General features: G+C 32.9%; 1 protein-coding gene across 1 annotated transcript in view; it reads left to right on the forward strand.

Annotated features, from left to right (window-relative positions):
• KYNU (kynureninase) overlaps nt 1-13,785 on the forward strand; it is a 93,096-nt gene that overhangs the window by 33,448 nt on the left and 45,863 nt on the right. Inside the window, exons 5-8 of the mRNA XM_024744101.1 lie at nt 648-709; nt 2,270-2,341; nt 3,546-3,620; nt 6,416-6,562. Coding sequence (XP_024599869.1) covers nt 648-709; nt 2,270-2,341; nt 3,546-3,620; nt 6,416-6,562 — 356 coding nt within the window. The remainder of the gene's footprint in view (nt 1-647; nt 710-2,269; nt 2,342-3,545; nt 3,621-6,415; nt 6,563-13,785) is intronic.

The following is a 13,785-nucleotide window of genomic DNA, read 5'->3' on the forward strand; positions in this document are numbered from 1 at the left end:
AGGAATTATATCAGATTATGATTGTGTAGTGGATATCTTAATTTTGTGTGTTTTCTTCATCAGACAATACATATCTATATTAATTATCTTATATCAGTGTGTATAAATAAACCCCAGAGCTATTTAGCTCTTTGTACTTTGCTTCTAGCTCTTTTGTCTTATGAACTACAGTATTGTATATCTCACTGTAATAACAGTGAATTATGTTTAGCAACATTGCCTTCTTTTATTAAAGGTGCATTTTAATTTGATGTTACAAACAACCAGCTTTAAAAATGTGATGGGCTTTCATTTCTTTTTAGATTCCTTTTGGAGGTACACTTACCACAAAAATGTCCTCTGTGGGAATTTGGCAGCGTAGCTGATGATAGGATAAATCATTTTTAGTTTAGCAAATGCTTCACTATTATGTTATTATTATTTACTATGTCAAAAAGGAAATATAATTTTTAGCTAGCTATATGCATATGAGTCCAGCTATTGTTTGATAAAATGAGTCAAGTGGGAAAACTTCCATTTCTTTGTGATGACACATCAAATGTGTCCTTATCTCTAAAAACATTAAGGATGAAGGAGTGATAGTTTGTTTTTCCAGGTACTCTTAGAACTAATAGAACAATCTAAATTATGATATATTTATTTTGCAGGAGCCAATGAGAAAGAAATAGCCCTAATGAATGGTTTGACTGTTAATTTACATCTTCTATTGGTAAGCTTCCTATTCCACCAATGTTTAGTATACACTGTTTACAGAATCTGACATTTTTCAATCTTTAATTCATGAGCATTTGGAGGTTTACTTATTTAAAAATAAGTTGTGAGGTTGTTTTCATTTCTACCAGGAAATGCTGGACCATGACAGAATGGCTTCTTCGTAACCATGGGAGAGTTGACTCTTGCAAAGAGCTTTAGAATAATGAATAGCTCTTATCTCAGAACATAAGGAATAAGAGTCACAGTGGGTAAAAAGCAAAACTGCTGCACACACACAAAACAATGATGTATGAATGGTAGCAAACAGTGAGCTTTTCAGAAAGACAGTTTTCCAATATGCTGGGCTTTAGCAGGGTGGGACTATGGATTAGTATGTCTTTGTAGGCTAATTTTGGGGGAGTGGATTAAAAAAGAATTAGAAATTAAAACTAAATTGGAGAAAAAGGACCTAGTACCTTAAATGAGTCACTGTGTTTAGGTGTTTCTTACATCCTAAGAACTTAATAATGTGTATGCCTTAGAATGTCAAATATATTATTGATTTGAAATATGGCACCTATAGTAATTGATGCTATGAAAAATTTGTATTTCATTTTTAAGTGAGATTTTGAAAACATGTCTACAAGACAAAGATGCACAATTAAGATATTGATATTTTATTTTGATAAAATATAGACATGATTATTAAATATGCCTGAAGGAAAGTACTTGTGGAGTATGTTAACTATGATGGTAAACAGCATAGTTTTCAGTTCAGACACCTCTGGTTTGGCTCCCAGCTAGGCTACTTAATACCTGTTTGACTTTGGACAAGGGTTTTGGCATCTCTAAATCTTAATTTTTTCCTCTGTAAAAGTGAGGATAATACCTACCTCGTACATATGAAACAAGATAATATGTGAAAATTGCTTTAGCACCCTGGCCAGTGGTCAACATCCAATTAACAGTAGTAATCATCCTCATTGTTATTATTGTCAGTCAGTATTGCTTCTCCAGGAACTGTGTGGAGGAATGAAAAGGCCCCACTGAACACATGAGCTACTTCTCTCTGGTGTCTCTAGAAATGCCAAATGTTTCATTAGGGCAAAGGTACCTCTAGTTGAACCTAAAATTAGATTTCATAATATCATAAAACTGTAGAAATCTTATGTACTAGAAACCAAATCTGCAGTGCTAGATAAATCAATATAAATAAAATATACACAGAACATGATATTTGTCTCATAATAGAGAAACTGCCATTAAACGCATTGGGAAGTTAATTTTTCAATTAACATTTAAGTAAAGTTTGAGAATGTGTTTTTATCTGATTCACATTTTCTCCCAAATTTGCTTTCCTATTGATAAATATAATGAGCAAGTATCTTCTTCCGTTTTAGAATTTACTGGAAACAAGGCTAATCAGAGAAGGTACCTTTGACAGACATCTAGCTGTGTAATTAATTAATGCCTTTAAAATGCTGGAGATTATAAAATGAAAGTGTGGTATATATAAAATGAACAAATGTCTAAGTTGTGCATTAACGCATTTCTCAATAAGTCCATTTCATTGCAGTTATCGTTTTTCAAGCCTACACCCAAACGGTATAAAATTCTCCTAGAAGCTAAAGCCTTCCCTTCAGATCATGTAAGGAGTCTTCAAATTATATTTATATTCTTTCTGCTCTTCCTAAAGGAGTATATCATTTGCCTGACTTGAATGTTTATTCACTAGTCTTTTCCAAGTAACCTTATAATAAAAAAGATCTGTCAAATGCTTTTGATTTATGCATTTTTTATAGATTGTAGCTTTATTTCTTTGGTTCAAGTAAAACGTGTTAAAAGAGGAAAGAATTGAATGGGAACATTGATTTATTAGTCTTTTTAAAGACATTGAGCAAACCGCTGGTCTAAATCAAGTGCAGTTATAAATGTTTTATTAATTCTTGTTGCTGTTTTATTTTATGAAATTAAATCGATACATATACCAGTACTTAACCTTTTAGGTACATAACTTAGGAATATAAACATTTATTTGTCCATTTGTTTTCATAGCACACTAACATAATTATTGATACTTTATAATTAAACAAATGTATTAAGGACTAAAAGAATTTCTTGTGGTTCAAGAAAAAAAATCATGCTACTTTTTCAGGAATCACAGTTGGTAAGAAATATGATTGTTCCAGACACAGACAGGCACAGATTAAAGTATATTGCAGTTTCAGTGCTGTATTTCAGTTTTAGTGTTGGAGAAACTTGATTTCTGTCTTTTCTAAGTATTCTAGCCTATACCTTGTAATTTTAAGGCACTTAATTAATGCAAATTAATAATCATGCTCTTACTAAAAAGGATCAAACCCCTATTTTGAAAAACTTCAGGGTTTCTAAAATTTCTTGTTCCCATTTATATCTTGGGCTCTCAATGAAGGGAACTTCTTGATGCCCTTTTCTTTTACTAGCTTACTCTTTCTAGGACAAGCCACTTCTGTACTCTCTGTTGGAGCCTAGCAAATCCCCACCTCCTCACTTTGGTTATTTTGTAAATTCTGTTTTGACTTGCATTAGATGATTTAATATCTTATTCTAAAAATCTCTTGTACTCCTAAAGTCTAGATGACCCCTACATTTCCATCCATTTCTAATATTTTGTGTTTCAAAGAATGTTCAGACTGTTGCATGTAAATTATGTTAAGTAATTCTTTGATATATTCTGTTTAGTCACTTTTAACCTTGACCTTGAATTTAATATAATAATATGCTTTTATTGGTATTTTATTATTTTTTTCTGAGTTATTTCAATATACTTCTGTACACTGGACTTGATTTAATAAATCATCTTTCTTTTCCAGTATGCTATTGAGTCACAGCTTCAACTTCATGGACTTAACATTGAGAAAAGTATGCGGCTTATAAAACCAAGAGAGGTATATGAGAAAGATAAATAAATATTAATCATTCTTCTATTTAGTATTGATCTTTTTTCTTCATTTTCTTCAAAAGTTTATTATCTTCATTACTTTAATGGAAGTTTCAAGAAAGTATAAAAGGCCTATACTCTGTTACTGTTAGGTCATTTTGCTTAAAATAGAGAATTAACTCAGAAGTGTATCTATTTTAATTTTTCAAGGGCTATTACAAGCAAACTATTTTCCTATTAATACCACTGGAGTCTGCCATATTCTTCAATGGGATGGGAGGAGATGACAAATTGCATACATCATTTTCAATTTTAAATGCCATTTCCTGTGGGTGCCATTGAAATCATGTTAAAAATTAGTGATACTTGTTGAAATTGAATGATGCCTATCTTTTATGCCCCTCTTAATCTAAGGATCAAATATTTTCCTCTGAGCTTGGCCTGGGGAATAGAAAGGGATGTGGTGTAGCAGAAAAAAACTAGGCTTAGAACTTCGCTATTACTCCCCAGGGAAATCCCAGACCCACCGACATACTGGGTATGTGACTTTCTGATAGTTAATCTATCTCTGAGATTCCTTTATATTTAAACAGACAACAAAGGAAATACCTAGTCAGGCTTGACCATATGTTCAAGGTCTAAAATACTGTGCATTTTACATTAATAAAGATATAAGGCTAAGTTGTACAGGTTTTGACCTATAAACCCTGCATCTTGTGTAATTTTGGCACCAAGAGATCCACACAGAATAAATTTTAGGTTTCACATATGTACGATGCTCCCAGGCTGTTAAACCAGTGTTTGAACATTTATTTCTTTCAACCCAGAACTAATTTGAGAAATTAAAGGTCTACTCTATTCACTGCTATTTGCCAACATGCAATAAATTAATGGAACAGAAAGTTCTCACAGCTTTGGAACAACATTTGTTTCATATGTTGTATATAAATTGCTTATTTCCAGCAAAAATGAGCATAGCCACTAATATATCACAAGTTTTTACTTTAAAAGTGACAAGTGGGGACTTCCCTGGTGGTCCAGTGGTTTAGAATCTGCTTTCCAATGCAAGGGACACGGGCTCGCTCCCTGGTCAGGGAACTAGGATCCCACACGATGCAGGGCAACTAAGCCCGCCCGCCACTAACTAGAGAGAAGCCCGCGCTCCATAACGATAGATCCTTCATGCCACAACGAGGATCCCGCATGCCGCAACCAGGACCCGATGCAGCCAAATAAATAAGTAAATAAGTAAATAAATAAATAAAATGAAATAGGAACAAACTTACAGTTACCAATGGGGAAAGGTGGGGGGACAGGGTGGAGGGGAGAGATAAATTAGGAGTTTGGGGTTAACACACACACTACTGTATATAAGGTAGATAACCAACAAGACCTACTATATAGCACAGGGAAATATACTCAATATTTAAAAAATAAAAAAATAAAAAAGTAATAAAAGTGACAAGTGTTGTAGAGCTGTATGAGTTAATCATAATTTGGGGACCACTCTTTAGCATTACTGGATTAGGGCACATGAACATGAGACAGAACCATATCTATCATTTAAAAATATATTTCTTATTTGCTTAATACTGATTCTTTAAAGAAATAAAGTATTAGTAGATATAACACTTTCCTTACTTTTCTTTGAAATTATGGTGGACAAACTGTATTAGCTTCCTCTAAGGGAAAAAAAGAGTTTGGGGTTATGATATTAATTTTACTCTGAATTTTTTCTTAGAATCACTGAAATCCTTCTCTTTATGTATAAAGTATGCATCACTTAATAATTCAAAGATTTCATTGTCAATCCTATTTTTATAGATTATCATTTTGTAAACAAGTCTCAGACTATCAGCAGAAATTAGAGTATTTTTATATTTGTGATACATATTATATATGCCTAATGTGGGATACAGTAACTGGCAAATAGTAAGTTACCAAAAATTAAAAATAATTGAAGGAAAATTCATTAATGCCTTAATGAGTTTTCCCCACATATTAATGTAGTTAATGATGCTTTGACTTCATAATCATGTCAGATTTAGCACTGTAGAAAATACATGAAGACTTCATAAATAGGTGAGAATTATCAGGATACAAATAGACTATATGTATCTAGGTGAGTTATTTTCACTCAAGTTGTTTATAAGACCAAACCTAAATTCATTCACAATTTTCAGAAAGTCACTGATCACTAGTCTTAGGTGGGGAGTTGTGGGGGAAAAGTAACTTTGATAATATTGAATTTTATTGATATTTTCTTCATGTTTGGATCTTGATCTTTAGATTGGTGTGGAGGAGATTTTACTCTTAAACTAATAGAAAATATTGGTTAAGTTACACTCAGATGAATGATGTATACGTGCCTCTTTTTTCTGGAAAAAAATATTAGATTGATAAGTAAAATACTAATTTCCAAGAAATTTGCCTTGACATTTGAATTTTATGGACATCCTGTACTTTCTGGTATTTTATTTGATGGGAATAAGAAGGAAACAATCTATAAGTATGTAAATAGTAAAGATTAAGTGAAAAACTGAAGAATAAAATCAAGCAGTAGGGTTTTGCAAAGATACTTTATAAACCTCTTTTTTACTATTTTATTATCATTTCTTAATAACAAAAAGATATTCAAATACATGCTCTTGCCCGATTTTTGAAGATTATTAATTTGAAAAAAATTATCTTTGATTTTTCTTACAGTAGGAAAGATCTCAAGGTGAATTTTAGATTGGGAAATGTAAAGGGACAAATTTGTTATTGTGGATATAATGTAACTTGTGCCTAACGTGACTTTAGGGGGAAGAAACACTGAGATTAGAGGATATCCTTGAAGTAATTGAGAATGAAGGTGACTCTATTGCAGTGATCCTGTTCAGTGGTCTGCATTTTTATACTGGCCAGCTCTTTAATATGCCTGCCATCACAAAAGCCGGACAAGCAAAGGTATGTACGTCATTTCCTCCTTTGCCCCTTGTCCAGAACATCACTCTATAGGAGTATTCAACTGTACTTCTAGTAAAATACCTTTGTTTGTGTCTGTGTAAAATTATTTAAAGAGTTTAAAAAAAGAGTAAGATATATATCATGTATATGATATATGACATATATATGATATATGACATATAAACAATAAATATATCTGAAAAAAAAATATATATTTTGCTTTAGGCATCTCTATTTAAACCTCTTTTTGTCACTTCTGTGGTCTTACCTCCTTATTAGCATCTGCTCTCCCAATGTCTACCTCTAATCAGCAGTATAGGTGAGCTTCCTGTAAGTGATGTCATTGGTACAGAGCTGCTCAGTCAGCAGGAAGCAGACAATACTTAGGATAGTAACTATATACTAGGACTGTTAGAAGCTCAACTCTGGTGCTTTGTCATATTATAACTCATTCTATATATAATTCATGCTCATTAACACTATGTACCTGAAAAAGGGGAGATGGAGAATAAAAGTTTATCAGTAGATGGAGTTTTACCCAGTTTACTTTAGGAAGCCATTATACTGCCTATAACGAGCAATTTTCCCTCAATACTACTGAATGACACTTACATAGTTTACTATTGTGAAAGAGTAGCTCTTTATATATAAGTGCTTGTAAGAAAGTGTTTTTATTATTTGTTTGCCTGAAAAAAAAAATCAGAGGAACAACATTAAACAGTTACAATTTGTATTTAAAATCTTTAAATAACAGTTCTATTTGATTCAGCAATCAAATCATGTATTTAAAAAGGTAACAACTGAATTATACTCTGAACATTAATAAGTTATGCGATTAATATATGTGTGATATCTAGTTAATATACTCAGTTATTGAAGCTAATGAATGGAACTAATGAAAAAAAATTTAGCACCGTTATCAGCAGTCTTAGGAGTTTCCAACCAAGACTTCCAACTGGTTTGATGGATAACTGTGAAAGTGGTGCATTATGAAAGATATAAAGATAATGTCTTCTTAATTTAGATATTAAATGTTAAGCACCAAAATAAAGGGAGGCCAATAAAATATCATATTTTAAAATGTTATGCAAGTAATCAGAAGTCCCTGATTGCCTTAGTATACACGCATGTCTCATTAAACTTCATAGAAATGAGGCAGGATGGTAAAGAAGAAAGATCATGGGTTTTGGAATCACTCAGTCTGAAATTCATATCTTGGCTAGGTCATTTAATTCTTACATGATCTCAAGCAAGCTAGTTACTTCACTTTTCTGAATTTCTGTTTTCAAAACTGTTAATTTGGGATAACAGGACCTACTTCATAAATGCAGTGTTGATTATGAAGAGTATAAAATATCTTTTGGATTGTACACATTCTACCGTTAAATGGTGGTTCCCTCCCTCCTTCCACTGTCCTCAACAAATATGAAGTTATAGAAAGTGGCTTAAATATAAATTTCCTTTCATTTCCCATTAAAAAGCAAGATAAACTTGTTTAGTAGATGTTATATGTAATTCTTATTCTTAACTACCTTGCTTACTAAAACCATTCTCTCAGTATTTTGCACGCTTTCTTTTATGTAAAAAATATGGTAAGTGCCTACCAGGTAAAACTCTCATTGAGTTTTCAGTCAAAGAAAGGAAGGTAGGAATGAGCAGTTCCATATAAATGTAACTGCACAGGAGTGATGGATACTATGTGAGTGAAATGGCGATCTAGCAGACTTCAATTTATCCATTATCAAAATTATTTTAACAGACATTTATACTCTTGCTAGACAATCCCCTCCATTCTCAATGGAGATTTAGAAAAATTCTTTATAATGTAGACTTACATAGCTCTCTTGGGTGGTCTATGAAGATAAAGCTGAAGAGAGAGACAAAGAGAAAATTAAAGGTGTCAATCAAGAAAGAGTTGGGAAATTCGAGGGGAAAAAAAGCCATAAAAGAGCCACAGTTAGGAACGGCTAAGTGACATAAAAAAGACGAAAGTTTCCAGAAGTATGGTTGGAACCAAAAATGATGGATTAATAAAAGTCAACAAGAGTAGATTCTGAAGTAGAAACTTCATATGAAAGGGAAGTGGGGATAGGAATTTTGAAAAACATATTATTAAAGAAATACATGTATACCAAAAAAAGCAGAAATTGTAAGTGGCTTGATGAATTATTTTGAACCCTTATAGCCATCACCCACATCAAGAAACTTCTAGAACATTTATAACACTCAGAATCCTCCTTCTCCCAAATACTGCCTATTACCTCTTCTCCTGACTTCTAACCATATATAAATATATATATATATAAAATATATACATATATAAAATATATATAAGCTTTGTCCATCTTTGAACTGTATATGAATGGATTAACATATATTCTTTTGTGTCTTGCTTATTTGCTATTATATTTGTGGGGTTCATCCATATTGTATGTAGCAGTTTTGCCTGTTTTTCTTTCCACTTCACTATATTATTATAGTGTATGAAATAGATCACAATTTATTTTTTTCCATTCTAATCAGAATAGATGTTTGAGTTTCATTTCCATTTGAGGGCCATTACAATAAATTCTACTGTGAACATTCTTATAAATTTCTTTGGGTATGCCTTCATACCCATTTCTGTTAAATACATACCTAGAATTAGAATCCTTGGAACATAAAGTATGTATATGTTAAATCCTAATCAACAATGCCAACTTTCCAAAGGTTTGTATCAATTTGTCATATACTCCCACTAGCATGTATGAGTTTCTGTTGCTCTTCATTCTCACCAATAGCAAATCTGATTAGTTTGTAATAATTCATTATAGTTTTAATGTGCACTTCTCTGACTATTGATGAGGTTGAGGATCTTTCAAATGTGTACTAGCTGTCTCAGAATCTTCTTTTATGAAATGCTTATTCAAGTGTCTTTCCCAATTTTGTATTTGGTTATCTGACTTCTTGTTGTAAGTGGTATAGAAATTGACTCTGATGGAAAGAGAAAATATAAGATTTCTAGTGATCATCTAAAGGGAAAAATAAATAAATTAATAAAAGAACAGTTGGTAGGATGGCTCTGACTCACATAATGAATTTAGAGAATGCTGAGACTTTTTTTAACTGAGGAGAAGCCCTGGGATGGTGACAAGTGTGAGAGGCTAAGGAAAATTAAGCATAAGATCAGGCTAGAGAGCCATATTATAAGGGAAGGCCAGCATGTGAAAAGAGACATCAGTTTGAAGACACACTTTCATATTTTGTCTTAGAAGCCATCTACTTAATTTTATATTATTGGGCAACCTACCATCTTGGAGCTCTGCCTTACTTCTATATTTATATATTTTTCATATACTATTACTTATTTCTACTAATAATTTATTTTTGTCTACATTCACTGAATGCTCCCCATTGTCCTTTGAATTACTATCCCTAAAGATTTTTAACCACTGCCACGACTCAGCTCTCACTGTCAAGTAAAAGCTACAGGCTACTCACACACTTGAAAATTGTTATTTATGAGCATCTGCCTATTACACATGGAAGTCCTATATGCACCCTGAGATCAGTATGTTCCAGACTTGTCTCCCTCCAGAATATCCCTACTGTTTGTTTCATGCCACCATCGTTATAGACCTTTAGACTCAACTCTGACATTTTCCTGTTCTTTACCTTTTCAACCAATCACTTCTTAATTCTACCCTCAGGGTTAGTCTTTCCTTTAATATTCCTGAATCACTTATGAAGGTTTTCAGCTGCAAGAAACAAAATCCCAGAGAAAAATTAGCCAAAGATTAGGGATTTATTTTTCTCACCACAGAAGACTTGAGGCAGGAGGCTGCTAGGATGCACTCAGCAACTGAGTAGTGTTTGTGTGACATCTCCAGGGCTTTCTTATATTTTCTTCAGTCTTTTCATGTCATGGTCACAGGGAGAGTTGTCCCAAATCCAGATATCACAATTCTATTTACAGCAGAGAGAAAGACGAAGGGAGAAGTAGCAGTACAGCTTTATCTGTCCCTTTCATCCAAAGTGCAAAGTCTTTCCCAGAAAAACTAGCAGTTTCCTGTTTATGATTCATTGCCTTCTGAAGTAGTAGTTTCAAAGAAGCATGAGTAAAGGAGTTTTTAGCTTTTATGGCCCTATATTAGAGAGAGGCTGAGAAGAGGGGTTGGGGTTAATTTACCGACAGTAATTCTTGCATTTCCCAATTACACCCCCGTGGAGCATCATTGTTTCTAATCTGTTTCCCTCTTTCCTCTTCTAGCCCTCTTTAATTTTTTTCCTTTTTTTCCCCCTTCGTTCCTTCCTCCCTCCCTTCTTTTTTTCTTTCTTCTATTTTCTTCTTTGCCTCATTTCACAAAACATTTGAAAAAAATTCATGGAAAATTGATTAGGCTCCATAATGAAATATAAAGAGAGCAAAATAAAGAGAAAATCTACATCATCTGGTGAAATGAATAGGCTCCCCACAAATTATAATTTCTCAAGTTGAATTATGATAAGAAATAGGTAATTAGAAATTACTGTCAATGGAAACTCTTGGTGTATAAGGTAGACTAAGTCTTGGTAACAATTAAATAGAACCATAAATGGCTTCACTGTGATAGATGTTTTTGTGTTGCTCACGCAGCAGTCAGGGATCAGCTTTCTCCAGTGCAATGATTCAGGTTACCAGTGGTTCAGGGTTGTATCCTATGGCTTTCATACCCTAGAGCTTCTGTCACTATTCAGCCAAAGAAATGGGATAAAGGGATTTAAAGGGGAATACTAACATCTTAAAAACATTAGCTTAACAATGAAAAAATTTATTTCCACTTATATTCCCTCGACTAACACATGGTCATTTTTGGGAAATGAAGTATATTTGTGTGCTTAAGAGGAACAGTTATTAGCCTTGCCACACCTGGAATTCAGGCGTTTTTGGTTGCTGATGGAGTAGGATACTTATTCTGAAATGCAGTATATATAGCATTTGCATTAATGAAATGTTTAGATAGTAGAGACAGAGACACACCTGGCCTTGAACCCACATCTTTCCATTAGTTTCTAGAATAGTTTAAATGGCTTAATTCATTTACCAATATGACTTCATTTCTCCACTTAACAAATGGGGAAGGTAATAGTGCCTACTTCATTGATTTGTTCTACTGAGAAACAAGGAACTATCCCTAAAACACTTAGTACTTAGTGCATTGTAAGTAATCAGTAAACGTTATCAATATATAAAAATATCACATTGGCATATCCAACCTACAAAAAAATAATGAATCCTTAGAAAGTGAGAACTTTAAACTAAAGACTCTCATTAGACACTTCTACTCTAGATTATAAAAGAAAACAATAATCTAAGCAGTATGGTTAGGACTCAATAGACTGGACTGAAAACTTTAAAGTCTGGGTAATGGACTGATAAAAATTTTAATAATCTTATCCCCAAAAAAACTCAGTGCCAACTGCTTACTTTCTACCTTCCCTCTCCAGTGCCACATAAACTGGCCTACAGCACTCTGGAATTCATGGTGCCTGGTAGACAGTGGTGCCAAATAAATATTTTTGAGTGAATGAATGATTGATTCTCTTATTTATCACATCTTTTATACTATCTTATTCTACCTTATATGGATGCCGGCATGTTAGTTTTCTTTTAGCCTACTGAAAATTGAAATGCAAATGACAGCCAAAAAGAAGACTGAATTTTGCAAACCTGTGCTTTGCTTTATTAGCTTCTACCTTGTTATGTGTCACTCTCACCTGGGTATGAGTACAAACATCTCTTAGACCTAACTATAAGTTGCCTAAATTATTAATAAGTAATAATCACAATTACAGCCCAAACAATTTAAAAACAAAATGAATTAATTCTGGATCTAGAACATTAGACGAAAGCAGAAATATGAATAAAGACATCATTATAAAAAAGAAAGATATATTTTAGCTTTAATATCATTTAATAAAAACTGAGGTATCTAAATAACACTCATATATAAATGGTCACCTCACTGATCCATCCATTTATCTTCAGGGAAAGTTTAAATTATTGTTAAAAATGTTTTCAGACTTTTGTAGGAGACAAATGATTAATCAAGCCTCAAAATTCAACATCATCTTGGCTGAGCTACGTCTAGTACTGAAGATTGGGAGTCAAGTCTCATGAACTATTACAACAGAATAATATCAGTAATACTTGCATGAGATATCAGGATTTGAGCAATCAATCAGTTAGGAAAAATCAGTACCTGATGCTTTTGTATATAACTATAATATAAACTGGCATGTTGTATGAAATTTTTATGCATAATAAATTAACCTTTTCCAAAAAGGTTTAACATTGAGATGTTCAATATTAAGTAATCTTTACTAGAAATCATACTAATACAGCCATTCTTTCATTAAAGTCACTGCCAGTTCACCAAATAGGATCTTATCATTAGCGCATAAAAAGAATCTTAGCTCTATATTCTCTATAGCAGAGCGATATGCATTTTAATTTTTTATACATTCTTTCTATCAGTAAATATTTGAGTAGTAAATTATAATAACGGAATTCTAAATAAGAATGCCTAATTTAGCCTGGAGTGTCAGCCTGACCTTCTTAGGGAAGATGAGACAAGAGCCAATTCTAACATTATGAGTAGGAGTTAACTAGGTAAAATCCCCTCCAGGGTGCGGACAGTATGGTGGGGCCATTCTAGATAGTGTTAAAAAATGACAGAATTACAAGGAAGCAAATATTTCAGTATAATTTGATTGTAGAAAAGATTGTATAATTTGATAGTTAGAAAAGATATGACAAGAAATGAGTTTATAAAGCAGACAGAGGCTGAGTAAAGAAGGGCCCACTAAGCCATATTATACATCTTGAGCTTCTCTTTAGTGCCACAGGTAGCCATTAAAAGCTTTTAGACAATGAAAGAACTAGGTTTTGTTTTAATTTTAAAAAGATTTTCCCTGCCTACAGGAATGGGTAGGAATTAGATGAGTAGGCAAAAGTAAAGAGTCAGTTGCAGTCTCTATGCAAGAATTTTAAAACTCGCTATCATGATACAGTTCAAAAGATAGGGGTACCAGAGAGCAGATCCATTTCATACTACATGAAATATTTTTCTGATCTCCTAAGAGATTGTTCTTATTTAATCTTATCATCCTATTGCTATTAAAGACAGATTTTGTATAACCATCAGAAATGAAGGATCTATACTGAGCTCTTGCTGTCCCACCCAGATTTAGTTCTAGCCAAA

This window comes from Neophocaena asiaeorientalis, unplaced genomic scaffold, assembly GCF_003031525.2.
Source record: "Neophocaena asiaeorientalis asiaeorientalis breed wild unplaced genomic scaffold, Neophocaena_asiaeorientalis_V1.1 scaffold11, whole genome shotgun sequence".
Lineage (NCBI taxonomy): Eukaryota > Metazoa > Chordata > Mammalia > Artiodactyla > Phocoenidae > Neophocaena > Neophocaena asiaeorientalis.